At 57.3% G+C, this 22,384-nt stretch overlaps 1 protein-coding gene across 1 annotated transcript in view; it reads right to left on the reverse strand.

The window, feature by feature from the left end:
- Positions 1-4,018: 4,018 nt before the first annotated feature.
- pak4 (p21 protein (Cdc42/Rac)-activated kinase 4) overlaps positions 4,019-22,384 on the reverse strand; it is a 42,065-nt gene continuing 23,699 nt past the window's right edge. The window contains exons 9-11 of the mRNA XM_072459865.1: positions 21,664-21,789; positions 20,936-21,070; positions 4,019-6,305 (exon numbers count right to left, since the gene is read on the reverse strand). Coding sequence (XP_072315966.1) covers positions 6,150-6,305; positions 20,936-21,070; positions 21,664-21,789 — 417 coding nt within the window. The 3' untranslated portion in view covers positions 4,019-6,149. The remainder of the gene's footprint in view (positions 6,306-20,935; positions 21,071-21,663; positions 21,790-22,384) is intronic.

Here is a 22,384-nt window from a genome sequence, read left to right on the forward strand (position 1 = left end):
GACTCCCAGACTTACCTCTCTCCAGACACTTCCTCCAACTCCTGAGGCCAGCCAAGAGACTTAGTCCCTCTAGTTTGTCCTGGGTCTACCCCGGGGCCTCTTCCCGGTGGGACATGCCCGGAACACCTCCCCCAGGGAGGCACCCAGGAGGCTCCGGAACAGCTCGAGCCACCTCAGCTGAAGGAGCAGCGGCTCTACTCCGAGCTCCCCCGTCTGAATGAGCTCCTCCCCCTATCTCTAGGGAGCGCCCAGCCACACGGCGGAGGAAACTCATTTCGACCGCTTGTATCCGCGATCTTGTCCTTTGGGTCATTACCCAAAGCTCATGACCATAGGTGAGGTCAGAACGTAGACCGACCGGTAAATCGAGAGCTTTGTCTTTGGACTCAGCTCCCTCTTCACCACAACAGTCGATGCAGCGACTGCATCACTGCAGCCGCTGCACCGATCCAACTGTCGATCTCACGCTCCATCCTTCACTCACTCATGAACAAGACCCCGAGATACTTGAACTCCTCCACTTGGGACAAGGACTCCCCACCCACCTGGAGAGGACAAGGACTCCCCACCCACCTGGAGAGGACAAGGACCCCCCATCCACCTGGAGAGGACAAGGACCCCCCACCCACCTGGAGAGGACAAGGACCCCCCACCCACCTGGAGAGGGCAGGACACCTTTTTCCAGGTGAGAACCATGGCCTCGGATTTGGAGCTGATTCTCATCCCAGCCGCTTCCCTCTCGTCCCAGTGCAGCTGCAGGTCCAGGTTTGATGGAGCCATCAGGACAACATCGTCTGCAAACAGCAGAGATGAGATCCTGTGGTCCCCACACCGGACACCCTCTGACCCCTGACCACACCCTCTGACCCCTGACCACACCCTCTGACCCCTGACCACACCCTCTGACCCCTGACCACACCCTCTGACCCCTGACCACACCCTCCTGTACTTAAAGTAGTGTTCATCATCTATCAAGATCAAGTTTAAACTTGATGAGCTCATTGTGTTTGCTCTGGTGCGTGTCAGTCTGTGGTGTGCATTCACAAAGGGATTTATTTCGTTGATCCGTCCTTTCCCCGTGACGCCGCATGATCCGAGGGCTCTTTCTTCTACTGGAGCGTGCAGGTTGATTCTCGGCTGTTTCTCCTCCTCGACTTCAGCTGCCGGCTCTCGGCGACAATCCAGCTGGAGAGTTCACCCGCTCACACATGCCTAATGTTTGTATGTGAGCAAAACCCATTTGATACATATTCTAGGTATTGTTAGAATCAGAGTTGGGGGTCATGTGTGAGCTGGTAATGAGTTTGGAGTACTCCAATTACTTTTTTAGACTAACGAGGAGCGTAATCTAATACTAGTTGAAACCCGACAGTTTGGTGTGTCTCATCTCAAAACCTCAATCCCAGGTTTGTTTGCCATCCGCAGGGTAGAGAGGGCGCCACGACAGCAAGGGGCGTGGTCAGGTGCGGGCACGTGGCCAGGCAGGTGCGGGCGCGTGGTCAGGTGCGGGCGCGTGGTCAGGTGCGGGCGCGTGGTCAGGTGCGGGCGCGTGGCCAGGCAGGTGCGGGCGCGTGGTCAGGTGCGGGCGCGTGGCCAGGCAGGTGCGGGCGCGTGGTCAGGTGCGGGCGCGTGGCCAGGCAGGTGCGGGCGCGTGGTCAGGTGCGGGCGCGTGGCCAGGCAGGTGCGGGCGCGTGGTCAGGCAGGTGCGGGCGCGTGGTCAGGCAGGTGCGGGCGCGTGGTCAGGCAGGTGCGGGCGCGTGGTCAGGCACATGCGCAGGTGCGTGGTCAGGCACATGCGCAGGTGCGTGGTCAGGTGCGGGCGCGTGGTCAGGCACATGCGCAGGTGCGTGGTCAGGTGCGGGCGCGTGGTCAGGTGCGGGCGTGTGGTCAGGCACGTGCGCAGGTGCGTGGTCAGGTGCGGGCGCGTGGTCAGGCAGGTGCGGGCGCGTGGTCAGGCACATGCGCAGGTGCGTGGTCAGGTGCGGGCGCGTGGTCAGGCACATGCGCAGGTGCGTGGTCATGTGCGGGCGCGTGGTCAGGCACATGCGCAGGCGCGTGGTCAGGCACATGCGCAGGTGCGTGGTCATGTGCGGGCGCGTGGTCAGGTGCGGGCGTGTGGTCAGGCACGTGCGCAGGTGTGTGGTCAGGTGCGGGCGCGTGGTCAGGCACGTGCGCAGGTGCGTGGTCAGGTGCGGGCGCGTGGTCAGGCACGTGCGCAGGTGCGTGGTCAGGTGCGGGCGCGTGGTCAGGCACGTGCGCAGGTGCGTGGTCAGGTGCGGGCGCGTGGTCAGGCACGTGCGCAGGTGCGTGGTCAGGTGCGGGCGCGTGGTCAGGCACGTGCGCAGGTGCGTGGTCAGGTGCGGGCGCGTGGTCAGGTGCGGGCGTGTGGTCAGGCACGTGCGCAGGTGCGTGGTCAGGTGCGGGCGCGTGGTCAGGCACGTGCGCAGGTGCGTGGTCAGGTGCGGGCGCGTGGTCAGGTGCGGGCGCGTGGTCAGGTGCGGGCGCGTGGTCAGGCACGTGCGCAGGTGCGTGGTCAGGTGCGGGCGCGTGGTCAGGCACGTGCGCAGGTGCGTGGTCAGGTGCGGGCGCGTGGTCAGGTGCGGGCGTGTGGTCAGGCACGTGCGCAGGTGCGTGGTCAGGTGCGGGCGCGTGGTCAGGCACGTGCGCAGGTGCGTGGTCAGGTGCGGGCGCGTGGTCAGGCACGTGCGCAGGTGGGTGGTCAGGTGCGGGCGCGTGGTCAGGCACGTGCGCAGGTGCGTGGTCAGGTGCGGGCGCGTGGTCAGGCACGTGCGCAGGTGCGTGGTCAGGTGCGGGCGCGTGGTCAGGTGCGGGCGTGTGGTCAGGCAGGTGCGCAGGTGCGTGGTCAGGTGCGGGCGCGTGGTCAGGCAGGTGCGCAGGTACGTGGTCAGGCACGTGCGCAGGTGCGTGGTCAGGTGCGGGCGCGTGGTCAGGCACGTGCGCAGGTGCGTGGTCAGGTGCGGGCGCGTGGTCAGGCACGTGCGCAGGTGCGTGGTCAGGTGCGGGCGCGTGGTCAGGCACGTGCGCAGGTGCGTGGTCAGGTGCGGGCGCGTGGTCAGGCACGTGCGCAGGTGCGTGGTCAGGTGCGGGCGCGTGGTCAGGCACGTGCGCAGGTGCGTGGTCAGGTGCGGGCGCGTGGTCAGGCACGTGCGCAGGTGCGTGGTCAGGTGCGGGCGCGTGGTCAGGCACGTGCGCAGGTGCGTGGTCAGGTGCGGGCGCGTGGTCAGGTGCGGGCGTGTGGTCAGGCACGTGCGCAGGTGCGTGGTCAGGTGCGGGCGCGTGGTCAGGCACGTGCGCAGGTGCGTGGTCAGGTGCGGGCGCGTGGTCAGGTGCGGGCGCGTGGTCAGGTGCGGGCGCGTGGTCAGGCACGTGCGCAGGTGCGTGGTCAGGTGCGGGCGCGTGGTCAGGCACGTGCGCAGGTGCGTGGTCAGGTGCGGGCGCGTGGTCAGGCACGTGCGCAGGTGCGTGGTCAGGTGCGGGCGCGTGGTCAGGCACGTGCGCAGGTGCGTGGTCAGGTGCGGGCGCGTGGTCAGGCACGTGCGCAGGTGCGTGGTCAGGTGCGGGCGCGTGGTCAGGTGCGGGCGTGTGGTCAGGCACGTGCGCAGGTGCGTGGTCAGGTGCGGGCGCGTGGTCAGGCACGTGCGCTGTGCCACTAGTGACTGGGAGACTTGTCCTCACGGCAGTTACTTTTAAAAGCAACGCTACCAAACACTGTTTTTTACACACTGGAAGGAACCCTTTGTATTCTTTGTAATACATTTGAATTCCCGTAGATGGCAGTATTTTGAGGCGTCAATGTGATGAGGCTTCGTGCTGAGACTGAAGTGAGGCCTCAGTGGTTCACTTTCCCCACGACAGCTGTGGCTAAAGTCGTATTTACAACCAATGCATTGTTGTCAGGCAATATAGAAATTCAATGCATTTTTTAATTATATTTGATTTTGCATGTTCTAGTGGCTGTAGTTTATGTGACACAAAAAGACAACTTACACAAGAGAATACTTTACAAAATATGTATTTGTAAAAAGTAACATTTGTCAAATTTGGGAAATAAAAAACATTTACAGCTGCTGCCACAGGCTCTTTTGTTAATGCTGCAGCAATGCAGAGCTCAGGAATGGACTAATGTAGTGTAGAGTGGGCCGGTCCCAGTAGCGGGCCGGTCCCAGCGGGCCAGTCCCACACAGATCATCTAGATTCTACCACAATCTAAAAGAACCTTGTTCAAACGCAGTTGAGCGACGCTGTGCTCCACTTCACAGAAGCAGGAGGCCAAGTGCAGCACGTTCAACAGATTTGACTCATTAGCTGAGCATCTGCTGATTGGACGGTGCACCGTTTGGAACTGGATAAGCACAGGCGTTTAGGACAGTTTAAGTGGTATTTCTATTTCTCTAAAAAGCTCTTTGTGCATCTAATGGAGCATTTTTAACAGGGACCAGGTACTTTTTAAGTCCCTGCTGGGCCTGGATTCTAACCAGGCCCAGCAGTTCTAACTGACACTGATTGATCAGAGTGCTGGTGGAATCCATGGTTACCACTGGGTTTCCATGGATACAGTACCAGATTCTAAGGAGTATTGGAAACACAACCAGGCCAAGTAGGGCCGTGTAGAGCACACTGGCCTTCTCTAAAACGCTCACACAGACTTGACCTACACGGATTGTCTCATCAGCATGTTCATTGGCCTGCTTAGTACCACAATCCTGTCCAGCACTTCTGAAGACACTGCTCATTATGTGCATCAAACACTGTCAGTGTGTCTTCAGAGACACTCAGTAGGAGCATGTGCTTCATCAACACTTTGGAGCTGGGACCCAGGTTTTTCTACAACCTGGTGCAAAGCCACAAGAGTTTAACCAAAGAGATGAGGAGATCCTGACAGGCTTTAAAGAGTTTCACATGGCAAAATAAAACATCATGATCAGAGAAAATACAACACACACAAATCATCACCCACGTCCACAGGCCGTGCCGTGGGGCCACAGGCCGTGCCGTGGGGCCACAGGCCGTGCCGTGGGGCCACAGGCCGTGCCGTGGGGCCACAGGCCGTGCCGTGGGGCCACAGGCCGTGCCGTGGGGCCACAGGCCGTGCCGTGGGGCCACAGGCCGTGCCGTGGGGCCACAGTGAAATGAGGGATTAGAATAAGTCAGAGTGATTCAGGAATAAAGATCAGAATGTTTTTAGAACGTAACATGTCCCATTCAGAACGACTGAACAAGGATTGAGAAACGATGACTGAAACACAAAGCCTTTTCAAAGCTAGTGTTTGGCCCCACAACAATATCATACCTGTTCTCTAAAACAACACAAAATGTAACATTTCATGTTGAAATCTCCAGTGTTTTCCCGCTGTAGTGTGTCTGGGGTGTCAAACAGTCAATGAGTGTTTATTTGGCCACAATGAAGCCCGAGTGTGCAGCGCTCAGTTGTCACACTGAGGCCACCGAGAGGCCACCGAGAGGCCACCGAGAGGCCACCGAGAGGCCACCGAGAGGCCACCGAGAGGCCACCGAGAGGCCACCGAGAGGCCACCGAGAGGCCACCGAGAGGCCACCGAGAGGCCACCGAGAGGCCAGTTTCATACAGACCAAACAAAGCACAAACGCTAAGGGCATGTGGTTATTCTGTGTTCAAATGTGCCAGAAAAAAGATACATTTAATAAAACAACACACACGCACGCACATGCACACACACGGACGCAGACCCATGCACACACACCCGCGCACACACACACTAGCACAGACAGTCATAAGACACACTCGCTGATGCGCACACACACAGACAAGCATAGACTCACACTCACGCGCACTCTCACGCTCACACGCTCGTGCACGCGCACGTGCACGCGCACGCGCACGCGCACGCGCACGTGCACGCGCACGCGCTCGTGCACGCGCACACGCTCGTGCACGCGCACACGCTCGTGCACGCGCACGCGCACGCGCACGCGCACGCGCACGCGCACGCGCACACGCTCGCGCACGCGCACACGCTCGTGCACGCGCACACGCTCGTGCACGCGCACACGCTCGTGCACGCGCACACGCACGCACACGCACACACACACCTTATTGCCTGGTCAGAACTGCACACACTAGGTTAAAGTGCTATGGTGGAGCACAGAGTTCACTTAATCCGGTTCTGTCTCATGAGCGGGACGATGCAGGAGGGGGGCCCCGCCTTCGACAGAAAAGGATGTTTGAGTAGCTCACTGGCCGTGGCCCTTTGAGCAGGGTCTCGCACCAACATCCGGTCCAGGAAGCCCTTCAGCAGAGGAGAAACCTGGAGCACAGCAACACATGACACAACTCAGTACCATCTTATATGTTCTGTACTTCTCAACATGCACCGTCGTAGCCGTAGCGATGACATGCTGACAGTTTATACTTTTAGGACCACCACCTAGGGCCTTTCAGGAGTGGGACACTTTCAGTAACTGTACTGTAAGTACTGTACAGTACAGTACTGTAATGCCCCAATTTGTAAAGAAAAGGGGAAAAGGCATGATAGCGCCACAGATTTGGCAGTAGGTGTAATATGGAGGAAGATTGGGGCGTTCCTCTTGCGTTGTGGCGATGTGGCAGCGGCATGGCGAGGGCCGATTATTGCCGCTTGCGACTATGTTTATTCATTATTATTATTGTTATTATTATTATTATTAGGCCCGAGCGCCACAAGCTGGCGAGAGGCCTATTAATCTTGTAAGGCCGTGCAAAGCACGGCTGCGAAAGTGCGCACGTAGTGCGCACGAAATCGAGCGCGAAGCGCTCGCCCACTTCCAAACACTCACTAACGCACTCCTTCACTCACGCACGCCCCGTGCATACTAATTAGTAGTAGGAAAATGGAACATTACCGTTGTAAACGGGCAAAGCCCGTGCAAAAGTGCGCACTAAACGAGCACTTTACATCCCCATATAAAGCACTCATTTGCGCTAAGTAGCTCACAAATACGTTCCCCATCTCTTGCATGTTCCGTGCATATAAACATGTAATGCAAAAATTGAACATTATTACTGTATAGAGGGCCAAAAACACAAAGTGGGCGGAGCCCACTCAAAATTAACGAAAGTACCCGTCAGTGACCAGGGACCCACACCATGAGGTAGGAAAGCGCGAGCGCTTTCCGAAAATGTATAGTTTATGATATTTGAAAAATGGGAAATATTGTTTTCGCATCGGAATATTCTTCTTCTTTCTTCTTCTTTCTTCTCGGGACCAACCCCCCTATTTTTCACCCAGTGAACATTGACGAAAAGTCACAAAAATTTGCACACCTCTAAAAATCGTGCCTCTCTACATTCTGGCTATTTCCCTTTTCTAAAATAAAAAAATTGGCGCGTCAGCGCCCCCAAATGTACCAAAAATGCATTGAGAGATGGGAAATGACCCCAAAAAAATCTGATCGTAGAATCATGAAATTTGGCGCCGAGGTAGATGGTGACAAGAGAAGTAAAAAATATTATTACGGCAACGCCGTCCGCCCAACCAAATGTCGGCCATATTGCTTCAAAAATGGCTAAACATGACTTTGGAGTTTTTCCAAACTTTTACGAACTCCTCCCAGGGCGTTGGCCCTAAAAAGCTGAAATTTGGTGAAAATGCTACTGAGGAGTGGGACATCAAAAGTTATCCAAATGACATTGACCCTGTCACGGTCTCTGAGCGGCGAAGCCACAAACTGTAGCTAGAATTTCAGAAATCTCCCAAATTTAACATTTCTGCCGTTTGCTCAGATAAAGTCCGAATTGCGTCAAATTAGAATCAGTTGTTAAACTCTTTGCTCTAAACCTACTTGAAGTGAAATAAATTAATTTGGAGCCACAGCGCCCCCTACAGATTTTATATGGAGGTTAAATATTTAGTTTTGCGAAATTATATGAAATTTGACACAAAACTCAATTTTGGCCCCATCAAAAAAGTCAATGAGACTCATGTCATAATTGTTATGGCGTTGCCGTAACGATGACCGAAACCTTTCATGTTATTCCAATGGGGAAATCGCCAGAACATGTTTACACTTTAGACTTTCACAAACTCCTCTTAGGGCGTCAGCCCTATTAACCTGAAATCTGGTGAGACTCATCTTCAGGACCATCAAAAGTTATCCACATTTTTATTCAAAGAGTCACGGTGTCTGTGCGGCAAAGCTGCACATTTTGCCAAGAATTCAAAATAAAATAGCTTTTTGATGGTAAAACAAAGGGGAGAAGATGTGACAGCGTCACAGATTCAGCAGTAGGCGTAATAAAAGGACAATTGGGGCGCGTTAGCGCCCCCTCCTCTTGCGGCGTGGCGGCGGCGTAGCGAGGGCCGATCATTGCCGCTTGCGGCTATATTTATTATTATTATTATTATTATTATTATCTGGTCGTGTTCTTTGTTTTGTGTTGTTATAGTTGAAAAAAAAAAAAAAGAATAAAAAAAATTGGGTTAGAGAACTTTCGAACTCCTCAAATAGACCAGTTCAATTTTGCAGTTAAAACGCCACAAACCCAATCCACTCAAAGTTGGATCAATCAAAAGGAGCCTCCTGATGAATTAAAGGAGGAGTACCTTGTGGTTGAGGCAGTAGAGGAGTGTAGAGTTGGGGCAGTAGAGAGTGTGATTGGGCAGTAGGGCGTGGTTGGGGCAGTAGAGCGTGGTTGGGGCAGTAGAACGTGATTGGGGCAGTAGGGCGTGGTTGGGGCAGTAGAGCGTGGTTGAGGCAGTAGAACGTGTGATTGGGCAGTAGAACGTGGTTGGGGCAGTAGGGCGTGGTTGGGGCATTAGAACGTGGTTGGGGCAGTAGAACGTGGTTGGGGCAGTAGAGTGTGGTTGGGGCAGTAGAGCGTGGTTGGGGCAGTAGAGGAGTGTAGAGTTGGGGCGGTAGAGATTATGGTTGAGGCAGTAGAACGTGTGATTGGGGAAGTAGAACGTGGTTGGGGCAGTAGAACGTGGTTGGGGCAGTAGAGCGTGGTTGAGGCAGTAGAACGTGTGATTGGGCAGTAGAACGTGGTTGGGGAAGTAGAACGTGGTTGGGGCAGTAGAGCGTGGTTGGGGCAGTAGAGCGTGTGATTGGGCAGTAGAACGTGATTGGGGCAGTAGGGCGTGGTTGGGGCATTAGAACGTGATTGGGGCAGTAGAACGTGGTTGGGGCAGTAGAGTGTGGTTGGGGCAGTAGAGCGTGGTTGGGGCAGTAGAGGAGTGTAGAGTTGGGGCGGTAGAGATTATGGTTGAGGCAGTAGAACGTGTGATTGGGCAGTAGAACGTGGTTGGGGAAGTAGAACGTGGTTGGGGCAGTAAAGCGTAGTTGGGGCAGTAAAGCGTGGTTGGGGCAGTAAAGCGTGGTTGGGGCAGTAGAGCGTGTGATTGGGCAGTAGAGCGTGGTTGGGGCAGTAGAGCGTGTGATTGGGCAGTAGAGCGTGGTTGGGGCAGTAGAGCGTGGTTGGGGAAGTAGAACGTGGTTGGGGCAGTAGAGCGTGTGATTGGGCAGTAGAGCGTGTGATTGGGCAGTAGAGCGTGGTTGGGGCAGTAGAGCGTGGTTGGGGCAGTAGGGCGTGTGATTGGGCAGTAGAGCGTGGTTGGGGCAGTAGGGCGTGGTTGGGGCAGTAGAGCGTGGTTGGGGCAGTAGAACGTGATTGGGGCAGTAGGGCGTGGTTGGGGCATTAGAACGTGATTGGGGCAGTAGAACGTGGTTGGGGCAGTAGAACGTGGTTGGGGCAGTAGAGTGTGGTTGGGGCAGTAGAGCGTGGTTGGGGCAGTAGAGGAGTGTAGAGTTGGGGCGGTAGAGATTATGGTTGAGGCAGTAGAACGTGTGATTGGGCAGTAGAACGTGGTTGGGGAAGTAGAACGTGGTTGGGGCAGTAAAGCGTAGTTGGGGCAGTAAAGCGTGTGATTGGGCAGTAGAGCGTGGTTGGGGCAGTAAAGCGTGGTTGGGGCAGTAGAGCGTGTGATTGGGCAGTAGAGCGTGGTTGGGGCAGTAGGGCGTGGTTGGGGCAGTAGAGCGTGGTTGGGGCAGTAGAACGTGATTGGGGCAGTAGAACGTGATTGGGGCAGTAGGGCGTGGTTGGGGCATTAGAACGTGATTGGGGCAGTAGAACGTGGTTGGGGCAGTAGAGTGTGGTTGGGGCAGTAGAGCGTGGTTGGGGCAGTAGAGGAGTGTAGAGTTGGGGCGGTAGAGATTATGGTTGAGGCAGTAGAACGTGTGATTGGGCAGTAGAACGTGGTTGGGGAAGTAGAACGTGGTTGGGGCAGTAAAGCGTAGTTGGGGCAGTAAAGCGTGGTTGGGGCAGTAAAGCGTGGTTGGGGCAGTAGAGCGTGTGATTGGGCAGTAGAGCGTGGTTGGGGCAGTAGAGCGTGTGATTGGGCAGTAGAGCGTGGTTGGGGCAGTAGAGCGTGGTTGGGGAAGTAGAACGTGGTTGGGGCAGTAGAGCGTGTGATTGGGCAGTAGAGCGTGTGATTGGGCAGTAGAGCGTGGTTGGGGCAGTAGAGCGTGGTTGGGGCAGTAGAGCGTGGTTGGGGCAGTAGGGCGTGGTTGGGGCAGTAGGGCGTGGTTGGGGCAGTAGAGCTTGTGATTGGGCAGTAGAGCGTGGTTGGGGCAGTAGAGCGTGGTTGGGGCAGTAGAGCGTGGTTGGGGCAGTAGGGCGTGGTTGGGGCAGTAGAGCGTGGTTGGGGCAGTAGAGGAGTGTAGAGTTGGGGCGGTAGAGATTATGGTTGAGGCAGTAGAACGTGTGATTGGGCAGTAGAGCGTGGTTGGGGCAGTAAAGCGTGTGATTGGGCAGTAGAGCGTGGTTGGGGCAGTAGAGCGTGTGATTGGGCAGTAGAGCGTGGTTGGGGCAGTAGAGCGTGTGATTGGGCAGTAGAGCGTGGTTGGGGCAGTAGGGCGTGGTTGGGGCAGTAGAGCGTGTGATTGGGCAGTAGAGCGTGGTTGGGGCAGTAGAGCGTGTGATTGGGCAGTAGAGCGTGGTTGGGGCAGTAGGGCGTGGTTGGGGCATTAGAACGTGATTGGGGCAGTAGAACGTGGTTGGGGCAGTAGAGTGTGGTTGGGGCAGTAGAGCGTGGTTGGGGCAGTAGAGCGTGTGATTGGGCAGTAGAGCGTGGTTGGGGCAGTAGAACGTGTGATTGGGCAGTAGAGCGTGGTTGGGGCAGTAGAGCGTGGTTGGGGCAGTAGAGCGTGTGATTGGGCAGTAGAGCGTGGTTGGGGCAGTAGAGCGTGGTTGGGGCAGTAGAGCGTGGTTGGGGCAGTAGAGCGTGTGATTGGGCAGTAGAGCGTGGTTGGGGCAGTAGAGCGTGTGATTGGGCAGTAGAGCGTGGTTGGGGCAGTAGGGCGTGGTTGGGGCATTAGAACGTGATTGGGGCAGTAGAACGTGGTTGGGGCAGTAGAGTGTGGTTGGGGCAGTAGAGCGTGGTTGGGGCAGTAGAGGAGTGTAGAGTTGGGGCGGTAGAGATTATGGTTGAGGCAGTAGAACGTGTGATTGGGCAGTAGAACGTGGTTGGGGAAGTAGAACGTGGTTGGGGCAGTAAAGCGTAGTTGGGGCAGTAAAGCGTGGTTGGGGCAGTAAAGCGTGGTTGGGGCAGTAGAGCGTGTGATTGGGCAGTAGAGCGTGGTTGGGGCAGTAGAGCGTGTGATTGGGCAGTAGAGCGTGGTTGGGGCAGTAGAGCGTGGTTGGGGAAGTAGAACGTGGTTGGGGCAGTAGAGCGTGTGATTGGGCAGTAGAGCGTGTGATTGGGCAGTAGAGCGTGGTTGGGGCAGTAGAGCGTGGTTGGGGCAGTAGAGCGTGGTTGGGGCAGTAGGGCGTGGTTGGGGCAGTAGAGCTTGTGATTGGGCAGTAGAGCGTGGTTGGGGCAGTAGAGCGTGGTTGGGGCAGTAGAGCGTGGTTGGGGCAGTAGGGCGTGGTTGGGGCAGTAGAGCGTGGTTGGGGCAGTAGAGCGTGGTTGGGGCAGTAGAGCGTGGTTGGGGCAGTAAAGCGTGGTTGGGGCAGTAGAGCGTGTGATTGGGCAGTAGAGCGTGGTTGGAGCAGTAGAGCGTGGTTGGGGCAGTAGAGCGTGTGATTGGGCAGTAGAGCGTGGTTGGGGCAGTAGAGCGTGGTTGTGGCAGTAGAGCGTGTGATTGGGCAGTAGAGCGTGTGATTGGGCAGTAGAGCGTGGTTGGGGCAGTAGAGCGTGTGATTGGGCAGTAGAGCGTGGTTGGGGCAGTAGAGCGTGTGATTGGGCAGTAGAGCGTGGTTGGGGCAGAAGAGCGTGGTTGGGGCAGTAGAGCGTGGTTGGGGCAGTAGAACGTGGTTGGGGCAGTAGAACGTGGTTGGGGCAGTAGAACGTGGTTGGGGCAGTAGAGCGTGGTTGGGGCAGTAGAGCGTGGTTGGGGCAGTAGAGCGTGTGATGGGGCAGTAGAGCGTGTGATTGGGCAGTAGAGCGTGGTTGGGGCAGTAGAACGTGGTTGGGGCAGTAGAGCGTGGTTGGGGCAGTAGAACGTGGTTGGGGCAGTAGAGCGTGGTTGGGGCAGTAGAGCGTGGTTGGGGCAGTAGAGCGTGTGATTGGGCAGTAGAGCGTGGTTGGGGCAGTAGAGCGTGGTTGGGGCAGTAGAGCGTGGTTGGGGCAGTAGAGCGTGGTTGGGGCAGTAGAGCGTGGTTGGGGCAGTAGAGCGTGGTTGGGGCAGTAGAGCGTGTGATGGGGCAGTAGAGCGTGTGATTGGGCAGTAGAGCGTGGTTGGGGCAGTAGAACGTGGTTGGGGCAGTAGAGCGTGGTTGGGGCAGTAGAACGTGGTTGGGGCAGTAGAGCGTGGTTGGGGCAGTAGAGCGTGGTTGGGGCAGTAGAGCGTGTGATTGGGCAGTAGAGCGTGGTTGGGGCAGTAGAACGTGGTTGGGGCAGTAGAGCGTGTGATTGGGCAGTAGAGCGTGGTTGGGGCAGTAGAACGTGGTTGGGGCAGTAGAGCGTGGTTGGGGCAGTAGAACGTGGTTGGGGCAGTAGAGCGTGGTTGGGGCAGTAGAGCGTGGTTGGGGCAGTAGAGCGTGGTTGGGGCAGTAGAGCGTGTGATTGGGCAGTAGAGCGTGGTTGGGGCAGTAGAGCGTGGTTGGGGCAGTAGAACGTGGTTGGGGCAGTAGAGCGTGGTTGGGGCAGTAGAGCGTGGTTGGGGCAGTAGAGCGTGGTTGGGGCAGTAGAGCGTGGTTGGGGCAGTAGAGCGTGGTTGGGGCAGTAGAGCGTGGTTGGGGCAGTAGAACGTGGTTGGGGCAGTAGATCGTGGTTGGGGCAGTAGAGCGTGGTTGGGGCAGTAGAGCGTGTGATGGGGCAGTAGAGCGTGTGATTGGGCAGTAGAGCGTGGTTGGGGCAGTAGAACGTGGTTGGGGCAGTAGAGCGTGGTTGGGGCAGTAGAACGTGGTTGGGGCAGTAGAGCGTGGTTGGGGCAGTAGAGCGTGGTTGGGGCAGTAGAGCGTGGTTGGGGCAGTAGAGCGTGTGATTGGGCAGTAGAGCGTGGTTGGGGCAGTAGAACGTGGTTGGGGCAGTAGAGCGTGGTTGGGGCAGTAGAGCGTGGTTGGGGCAGTAGAGCGTGGTTGGGGCAGTAGAGCGTGGTTGGGGCAGTAGAGCGTGGTTGGGGCAGTAGAACGTGGTTGGGGCAGTAGAGCGTGGTTGGGGCAGTAGAGCGTGGTTGGGGCAGTAGAGGAGTGTAGAGTTGGGGTGGTAGAGATTATGGTTGAGGCAGTAGAACGTGTGATGGGCAGTAGAACGTGGTTGGGGCAGTAGAGCGTGGTTGGGGCAGTAGAGCGTGGTTGGGGCAGTAGAGCGTGGTTGGGGCAGTAGAGCGTGTGATTGGGCAGTAGAGCGTGTGATTGGGCAGTAGAGCGTGGTTGGGGCAGTAGAACATGGTTGGGGCAGTAGAGCGTGGTTGGGGCAGTAGAACGTGGTTGGGGCAGTAGAGCGTGGTTGGGGCAGTAGAGCGTGGTTGGGGCAGTAGAGCGTGGTTGGGGCAGTAGAGCGTGGTTGGGGCAGTAGAACGTGGTTGGGGCAGTAGAGCGTGGTTGGGGCAGTAGAGGAGTGTAGAGTTGGGGCGGTAGAGATTATGGTTGAGGCAGTAGAACGTGTGATTGGGCAGTAGAACGTGGTTGGGGAAGTAGAACGTGGTTGGGGCAGTAAAGCGTAGTTGGGGCAGTAAAACGTGGTTGGGGCAGTAAAGCGTGGTTGGGGCAGTAGAGCGTGTGATTGGGCAGTAGAGCGTGGTTGGGGCAGTAGAGCGTGTGATTGGGCAGTAAAGCGTGGTTGGGGCAGTAGAGCGTGGTTGGGGAAGTAGAACGTGGTTGGGGCAGTAGAGCGTGGTTGGGGCAGTAGAGCGTGGTTGGGGCAGTAGAGCGTGTGATTGGGCAGTAGAGCGTGTGATTGGGCAGTAGAGCGTGGTTGGGGCAGTAGAGCGTGGTTGGGGCAGTAGAGCGTGTGATTGGGCAGTAGAGCGTGGTTGGGGCAGTAGAACGTGGTTGGGGCAGTAGAGCGTGGTTGGGGCAGTAGAACGTGGTTGGGGCAGTAGAGCGTGGTTGGGGCAGTAGAGCGTGGTTGGGGCAGTAGAACGTGGTTGGGGCAGTAGAGCGTGGTTGGGGCAGTAGAGCATGGTTGGGGCAGTAGAGCGTGTGATTGGGCAGTAGAGCGTGGTTGGGGCAGTAGAACGTGGTTGGGGCAGTAGAACGTGGTTGGGGCAGTAGAGCGTGGTTGGGGCAGTAGAGCGTGGTTGGGGCAGTAGAACGTGGTTGGGGCAGTAGAGCGTGGTTGGGGCAGTAGAGGAGTGTAGAGTTGGGGCGGTAGAGATTATGGTTGAGGCAGTAGAACGTGTGATTGGGCAGTAGAACGTGGTTGGGGAAGTAGAACGTGGTTGGGGCAGTAAAGCGTGGTTGGGGCAGTAAAGCGTAGTTGGGGCAGTAAAACGTGGTTGGGGCAGTAAAGCGTGGTTGGGGCAGTAGAGCGTGTGATTGGGCAGTAGAGCGTGGTTGGGGCAGTAGAGCGTGTGATTGGGCAGTAGAGCGTGGTTGGGGCAGTAGAGCGTGGTTGGGGAAGTAGAACGTGGTTGGGGCAGTAGAGCGTGGTTGGGGCAGTAGAGCGTGGTTGGGGCAGTAGAGCGTGTGATTGGGCAGTAGAGCGTGTGATTGGGCAGTAGAGCGTGGTTGGGGCAGTAGAGCGTGGTTGGGGCAGTAGAGCGTGGTTGGGGCAGTAGAGCTTGTGATTGGGCAGTAGAGCGTGGTTGGGGCAGTAGAGCGTGGTTGGGGCAGTAGAGCGTGTGATTGGGCAGTAGAGCGTGGTTGGGGCAGTAGAACGTGGTTGGGGCAGTAGAGCGTGGTTGGGGCAGTAGAACGTGGTTGGGGCAGTAGAGCGTGGTTGGGGCAGTAGAGCGTGGTTGGGGCAGTAGAGCGTGGTTGGGGCAGTAGAACGTGGTTGGGGCAGTAGAGCGTGGTTGGGGCAGTAGAGCGTGGTTGGGGCAGTAGAGCGTGTGATTGGGCAGTAGAGCGTGGTTGGGGCAGTAGAACGTGGTTGGGGCAGTAGAACGTGGTTGGGGCAGTAGAGCGTGGTTGGGGCAGTAGAGCGTGGTTGGGGCAGTAGAGCGTGGTTGGGGCAGTAGAGCGTGGTTGGGGCAGTAGAACGTGGTTGGGGCAGTAGATCGTGGTTGGGGCAGTAGAGCGTGGTTGGGGCAGTAGAGCGTGTGATGGGGCAGTAGAGCGTGTGACTGGGCAGTAGAGCGTGGTTGGGGCAGTAGAACGTGGTTGGGGCAGTAGAGCGTGGTTGGGGCAGTAGAACGTGGTTGGGGCAGTAGAGCGTGGTTGGGGCAGTAGAGCGTGGTTGGGGCAGTAGAGCGTGGTTGGGGCAGTAGAGCGTGGTTGGGGCAGTAGAGGAGTGTAGAGTTGGGGTGGTAGAGATTATGGTTGAGGCAGTAGAACGTGTGATGGGGCAGTAGAGCGTGTGATTGGGCAGTAGAGCGTGTGATTGGGCAGTAGAGCGTGGTTGGGGCAGTAGAGCGTGTGATTGGGCAGTAGAGCGTGTGATTGGGCAGTAGAGCGTGGTTGGGGCAGTAGAACATGGTTGGGGCAGTAGAACATGGTTGGGGCAGTAGAGCGTGGTTGGGGCAGTAGAACGTGGTTGGGGCAGTAGAGCGTGGTTGGGGCAGTAGAGCGTGGTTGGGGCAGTAGAGCGTGGTTGGGGCAGTAGAACGTGGTTGGGGCAGTAGAGCGTGGTTGGGGCAGTAGAGCGTGGTTGGGGCAGTAGAGCGTGGTTGGGGCAGTAGAGCGTGGTTGGGGCAGTAGAACGTGGTTGGGGCAGTAGAGCGTGGTTGGGGCAGTAGAGCGTGGTTGGGGCAGTAGAGGAGTGTAGAGTTGGGGCGGTAGAGATTATGGTTGAGGCAGTAGAACGTGTGATTGGGCAGTAGAGCGTGTGATTGGGCAGTAGAGCGTGGTTGGGGCAGTAGAGCGTGTGATTGGGCAGTAGAGCGTGGTTGGGGCAGTAGAGCGTGTGATTGGGCAGTAGAGCGTGGTTGGGGCAGTAGAGCGTGGTTGGGGAAGTAGAACGTGGTTGGGGCAGTAGAACGTGGTTGGGGCAGTAGATCGTGGTTGGGGCAGTAGAGCGTGGTTGGGGCAGTAGGGCGTGGTTGGGGCAGTAGAGCTTGTGATTGGGCAGTAGAGCGTGGTTGGGGCAGTAGAGCGTGGTTGGGGCAGTAGGGCGTGGTTGGGGCAGTAGAGCGTGGTTGGGGCAGTAGAGCGTGGTTGGGGCAGTAGAGGAGTGTAGAGTTGGGGCGGTAGAGATTATGGTTGAGGCAGTAGAACGTGTGATTGGGCAGTAGAGCGTGGTTGGGGCAGTAAAGCGTGTGATTGGGCAGTAGAGCGTGGTTGGGGCAGTAAAGCGTGTGATTGGGCAGTAGAGCGTGGTTGGGGCAGTAAAGCGTGTGATTGGGCAGTAGAGCGTGGTTGGGGCAGTAGAGCGTGTGATTGGGCAGTAGAGCGTGGTTGGGGCAGTAGAGCGTGTGATTGGGCAGTAGAGCGTGGTTGGGGCAGTAGGGCGTGGTTGGGGCAGTAGAGCGTGTGATTGGGCAGTAGAGCGTGGTTGGGGCAGTAGAGCGTGTGATGGGGCAGTAGAGCGTGGTTGGGGCAGTAGAGCGTGGTTGGGGCAGTAAAGCGTGGTTGGGGCAGTAGAGCGTGTGATTGGGCAGTAGAGCGTGGTTGGGGCAGTAGAACGTGTGATTGGGCAGTAGAGCGTGGTTGGGGCAGTAGAGCGTGGTTGGGGCAGTAGAGCGTGGTTGGGGCAGTAGAGCGTGGTTGGGGCAGTAGAGCGTGGTTGGGGCAGTAGAGCGTGTGATTGGGCAGTAGAGCGTGGTTGGGGCAGTAGAGCGTGGTTGGGGCAGTAGAGCGTGTGATTGGGTAGTAGAGCGTGGTTGGGGCAGTAGAGCGTGTGATTGGGTAGTAGAGCGTGGTTGGGGCAGTAGAGCGTGTGATTGGGCAGTAGAGCGTGGTTGGGGCAGTAGAGCGTGGTTGGGGCAGTAGAGCGTGGTTGGGGCAGTAGAGCGTGGTTGGGGCAGTAGAGCGTGGTTGGGGCAGTAGAGCGTGGTTGGGGCAGTAAAGCGTGGTTGGGGCAGTAGAGCGTGTGATTGGGCAGTAGAGCGTGGTTGGGGCAGTAGAGCGTGTGATTGGGCAGTAGAGCATGGTTGGGGCAGTAGAGCGTGTGATTGGGCAGTAGAGCGTGGTTGGGGCAGTAGAGCGTGTGATTGGGCAGTAGAGCGTGGTTGGGGCAGAAGAGCGTGGTTGGGGCAGTAGAGCGTGGTTGGGGCAGTAGAGCGTGGTTGGGGCAGTAGAACGTGGTTGGGGCAGTAGAACGTGGTTGGGGCAGTAGAACGTGGTTGGGGCAGTAGAGCGTGGTTGGGGCAGTAGAGCGTGGTTGGGGCAGTAGAGCGTGTGATTGGGCAGTAGAGCGTGGTTGGGGCAGTAGAACGTGGTTGGGGCAGTAGAGCGTGGTTGGGGCAGTAGAACGTGGTTGGGGCAGTAGAGCGTGTGATGGGGCAGTAGAGCGTGTGATTGGGCAGTAGAGCGTGGTTGGGGCAGTAGAACGTGGTTGGGGCAGTAGAGCGTGGTTGGGGCAGTAGAACGTGGTTGGGGCAGTAGAGCGTGGTTGGGGCAGTAGAGCGTGGTTGGGGCAGTAGAACGTGGTTGGGGCAGTAGAGCGTGGTTGGGGCAGTAGAGCGTGGTTGGGGCAGTAGAACGTGGTTGGGGCAGTAGAGCGTGGTTGGGGCAGTAGAGCGTGGTTGGGGCAGTAGAGCGTGGTTGGGGCAGTAGAGCGTGTGATTGGGCAGTAGAGCGTGGTTGGGGCAGTAGAACGTGGTTGGGGCAGTAGAACGTGGTTGGGGCAGTAGAACGTGGTTGGGGCAGTAGAGCGTGGTTGGGGCAGTAGAGCGTGGTTGGGGCAGTAGAACGTGGTTGGGGCAGTAGAGCGTGGTTGGGGCAGTAGAACGTGGTTGGGGCAGTAGATCGTGGTTGGGGCAGTAGATCGTGGTTGGGGCAGTAGAGCGTGGTTGGGGCAGTAGAGCGTGGTTGGGGCAGTAGAGCGTGGTTGGGGCAGTAGAGCGTGGTTGGGGCAGTAGAGCGTGTGATTGGGCAGTAGAGCGTGGTTGGGGCAGTAGAGCGTGGTTGGGGCAGTAGAGCGTGGTTGGGGCAGTAGAGCGTGGTTGGGGCAGTAGAGCGTGTGATTGGGTAGTAGAGCGTGGTTGGGGCAGTAGAGCGTGTGATTGGGCAGTAGAGCGTGGTTGGGGCAGTAGAGCGTGGTTGGGGCAGTAGAGCGTGGTTGGGGCAGTAGAGCGTGGTTGGGGCAGTAGAGCGTGGTTGGGGCAGTAGAGCGTGTGGTTGGGGCAGTAGAGCGTGGTTGGGGCAGTAGAGCGTGGTTGGGGCAGTAAAGCGTGGTTGGGGCAGTAGAGCGTGTGATTGGGCAGTAGAGCGTGGTTGGGGCAGTAGAGCGTGGTTGGGGCAGTAGATCGTGGTTGGGGCAGTAGAGCGTGGTTGGGGCAGTAGAGCGTGTGATTGGGCAGTAGAGCGTGGTTGGGGCAGTAGAGCGTGTGATTGGGCAGTAGAGCATGGTTGGGGCAGTAGAGCGTGTGATGGGGCAGTAGAGCGTGTGATTGGGCCGTAGAGCTTGGTTGGGGCAGTAGAGCGTGGTTGGGGCAGTAGAGCGTGGTTGGGGCAGTAGAGCGTGTGATTGGGCAGTAGAGCGTGGTTGGGGCAGTAGAACGTGGTTGGGGCAGTAGAGCGTGGTTGGGGCAGTAGAACGTGGTTGGGGCAGTAGAGCGTGGTTGGGGCAGTAGAGCGTGGTTGGGGCAGTAGAACGTGGTTGGGGCAGTAGAGCGTGGTTGGGGCAGTAGAGCGTGGTTGGGGCAGTAGAGCGTGTGATTGGGCAGTAGAGCGTGGTTGGGGCAGTAGAACGTGGTTGGGGCAGTAGAGCGTGGTTGGGGCAGTAGAACGTGGTTGGGGCAGTAGAGCGTGGTTGGGGCAGTAGAGCGTGGTTGGGGCAGTAGAACGTGGTTGGGGCAGTAGAGCGTGGTTGGGGCAGTAGAGCGTGGTTGGGGCAGTAGAACGTGGTTGGGGCAGTAGAGCGTGGTTGGGGCAGTAGAGCGTGGTTGGGGCAGTAGAGCGTGGTTGGGGCAGTAGAACGTGGTTGGGGCAGTAGAGCGTGGTTGGGGCAGTAGAGCGTGGTTGGGGCAGTAGAGCGTGGTTGGGGCAGTAGAACGTGGTTGGGGCAGTAGAGCGTGGTTGGGGCAGTAGAGCGTGGTTGGGGCAGTAGAGGAGTGTAGAGTTGGGGTGGTAGAGATTATGGTTGAGGCAGTAGAACGTGTGATTGGGCAGTAGAACGTGGTTGGGGCAGTAGAGCGTGGTTGGGGCAGTAGAGCGTGGTTGGGGCAGTAGAGCGTGTGATTGGGCAGTAGAGCGTGGTTGGGGCAGTAGAACATGGTTGGGGCAGTAGAGCGTGGTTGGGGCAGTAGAACGTGGTTGGGGCAGTAGAGCGTGGTTGGGTCAGTAGAGCGTGGTTGGGGCAGTAGAGCGTGGTTGGGGCAGTAGAGCGTGGTTGGGGCAGTAGAGCGTGGTTGGGGCAGTAGAGGAGTGTAGAGTTGGGGTGGTAGAGATTATGGTTGAGGCAGTAGAACGTGTGATTGGGCAGTAGAACGTGGTTGGGGCAGTAGAGCGTGGTTGGGGCAGTAGAGCGTGGTTGGGGCAGTAGAGCGTGGTTGGGGCAGTAGAGCGTGGTTGGGGCAGTAGAGGAGTGTAGAGTTGGGGTGGTAGAGATTATGGTTGAGGCAGTAGAACGTGTGATTGGGCAGTAGAACGTGGTTGGGGCAGTAGAGCGTGGTTGGGGCAGTAGAGCGTGGTTGGGGCAGTAGAGCGTGTGATTGGGCAGTAGAGCGTGGTTGGGGCAGTAGAGCGTGGTTGGGGCAGTAGAGCGTGGTTGGGGCAGTAGAGCGTGGTTGGGGCAGTAGAGCGTGGTTGGGGCAGTAGAGCGTGGTTGGGGCAGTAGAGGAGTGTAGAGTTGGGGTGGTAGAGATTACTGTTGAGGCAGTAGAACGTGTGATTGGGCAGTAGAACGTGGTTGGGGCAGTAGAGCGTGGTTGGGGCAGTAGAGCGTGGTTGGGGCAGTAGAGCGTGTGATTGGGCAGTAGAGCGTGGTTGGGGCAGTAGAGCGTGGTTGGGGCAGTAGAGCGTGTGATTGGGCAGTAGAGCGTGTGATTGGGCAGTAGAACGTGGTTGGGGCAGTAGAACGTGGTTGGGGCAGTAGAGCGTGGTTGGGGCAGTAGAGCGTGGTTGGGGCAGTAGAGCGTGGTTGGGGCAATAGAGCGTGGTTGGGGCAGTAGATCGTGGTTGGGGCAGTAGAACGTGGTTGGGGCAATAGAGCGTGGTTGGGGCAGTAGAGCGTGGTTGGGGCAGTAGAGACAGTACCTTGTGCAGGTTTTTGAGTTTCGGGGGAAGGTTGTCACGGATCATCTTCATGGCTTTCAGGGGCGGCTCATTAAAGTACGGCGGCTCTCCGTCCACCATCTCGATGACCATGATGCCCAAAGACCAGATGTCCACCTGCACAGTGGAACGTTAGGACTCGGAGGCAAACAAGAAACAGACATAACAGAGGACAAAGCAATACCTCGGGGCCATAGGGCAGAGGACAGTGCGATATCTCGGGGCCATAGGGCAGAGGACAGAGCGATACCTCGGGGCCATAGGGCAGAGGACAGAGAGATACCTCGGGGCCATAGGGCAGAGGACAGAGTGATACCTCGGGGGCAGAGGACAGAGTGATACCTCGGGGCCATAGGGCAGAGGACAGTGCGATATCTCGGGGCCAGAGGACAGAGTGATACCTCGGGGACAGAGTGATACCTCGGGGCCATAGGGCAGAGGACAGTGCGATATCTCGGGGCCATAGGGCAGAGGACAGAGTGATACTTGGGGGCCATAGGGCAGAGGACAGAGTGATACCTCTGGGGCAGAGGACACAGTGATATCTCGGGGCCATAGGGCAGAGGACAGTGTGATATCTCGGGGACATAGGGCAGAGGACAGTGTGATACCTCGGGGCCATAGGGCAGAGGACAGTGTGATACCTCGGGGCCATAGGGCAGAGGACAGTGTGATACCTCGGGGCCATAGGGCAGAGGACAGTGTGATACCTCGGGGCCATAGGGCAGCCGTGAGATGAGTTCCGGGGCCATCCAGTACGGAGTTCCTACCAGCGACTTCCTCCTTTGCACTTCTTTGGAGACCTGAGCACAGAAGCCAAAGTCTGACAGCTTCACCTGAAACACAGAGACAGGAACATGACACAGTTCTACAGCCACGTGTCTTCGTGTGGCGCTGGAGTAGTTTGCATTCAGTCCTCGTGCACGTAGTGTCCAAACATGATCCTGCTCCTGCATGTCTGGGCCCCGCACTCATAGAAACAGAGTAAAATAGAGTCAAGTTAACAGAGTTAGTGTGTAACACGAGTGCAATTGGCCAAATATCCATGCCTGATATGGCTTTATGAAGGTAGGTTTATGCTTGACGTGTCCATGAGGGTTGGGGTTAGATTCGGTGTCAGGGAAAACATTCTAACTATGCGAACATTCCGCTAAGAAATGAGCGGGATTTCAGAGCCGCTAGCTCAGATTTCTACCGTCGACACCGCTGACCCACATCATCTTTCTCCCTGGCTCCTTTCTTTATCTCTTTGAGTAGGCTTGGCTCGCTCTGCCAGGCTCCTCGCGCCATTTATCAGCCACGCACCTTCTCCTCGCATGTTGCATTTGACAAAGTTATTAACTTGGGTGTTTAATGTCTCAAAAGGAAAGGAATGCAGTTGTCTCTGCGTTTATCCTCGAGGTGTGTATGCCACGCACATGAAAACTATTA

This window comes from Eucyclogobius newberryi, unplaced genomic scaffold, assembly GCF_026437365.1.
Source record: "Eucyclogobius newberryi isolate DKJ021-1_F unplaced genomic scaffold, fEucNew1.0.hap1 SCAF_10, whole genome shotgun sequence".
Taxonomy (NCBI): domain Eukaryota; kingdom Metazoa; phylum Chordata; class Actinopteri; order Gobiiformes; family Gobiidae; genus Eucyclogobius; species Eucyclogobius newberryi.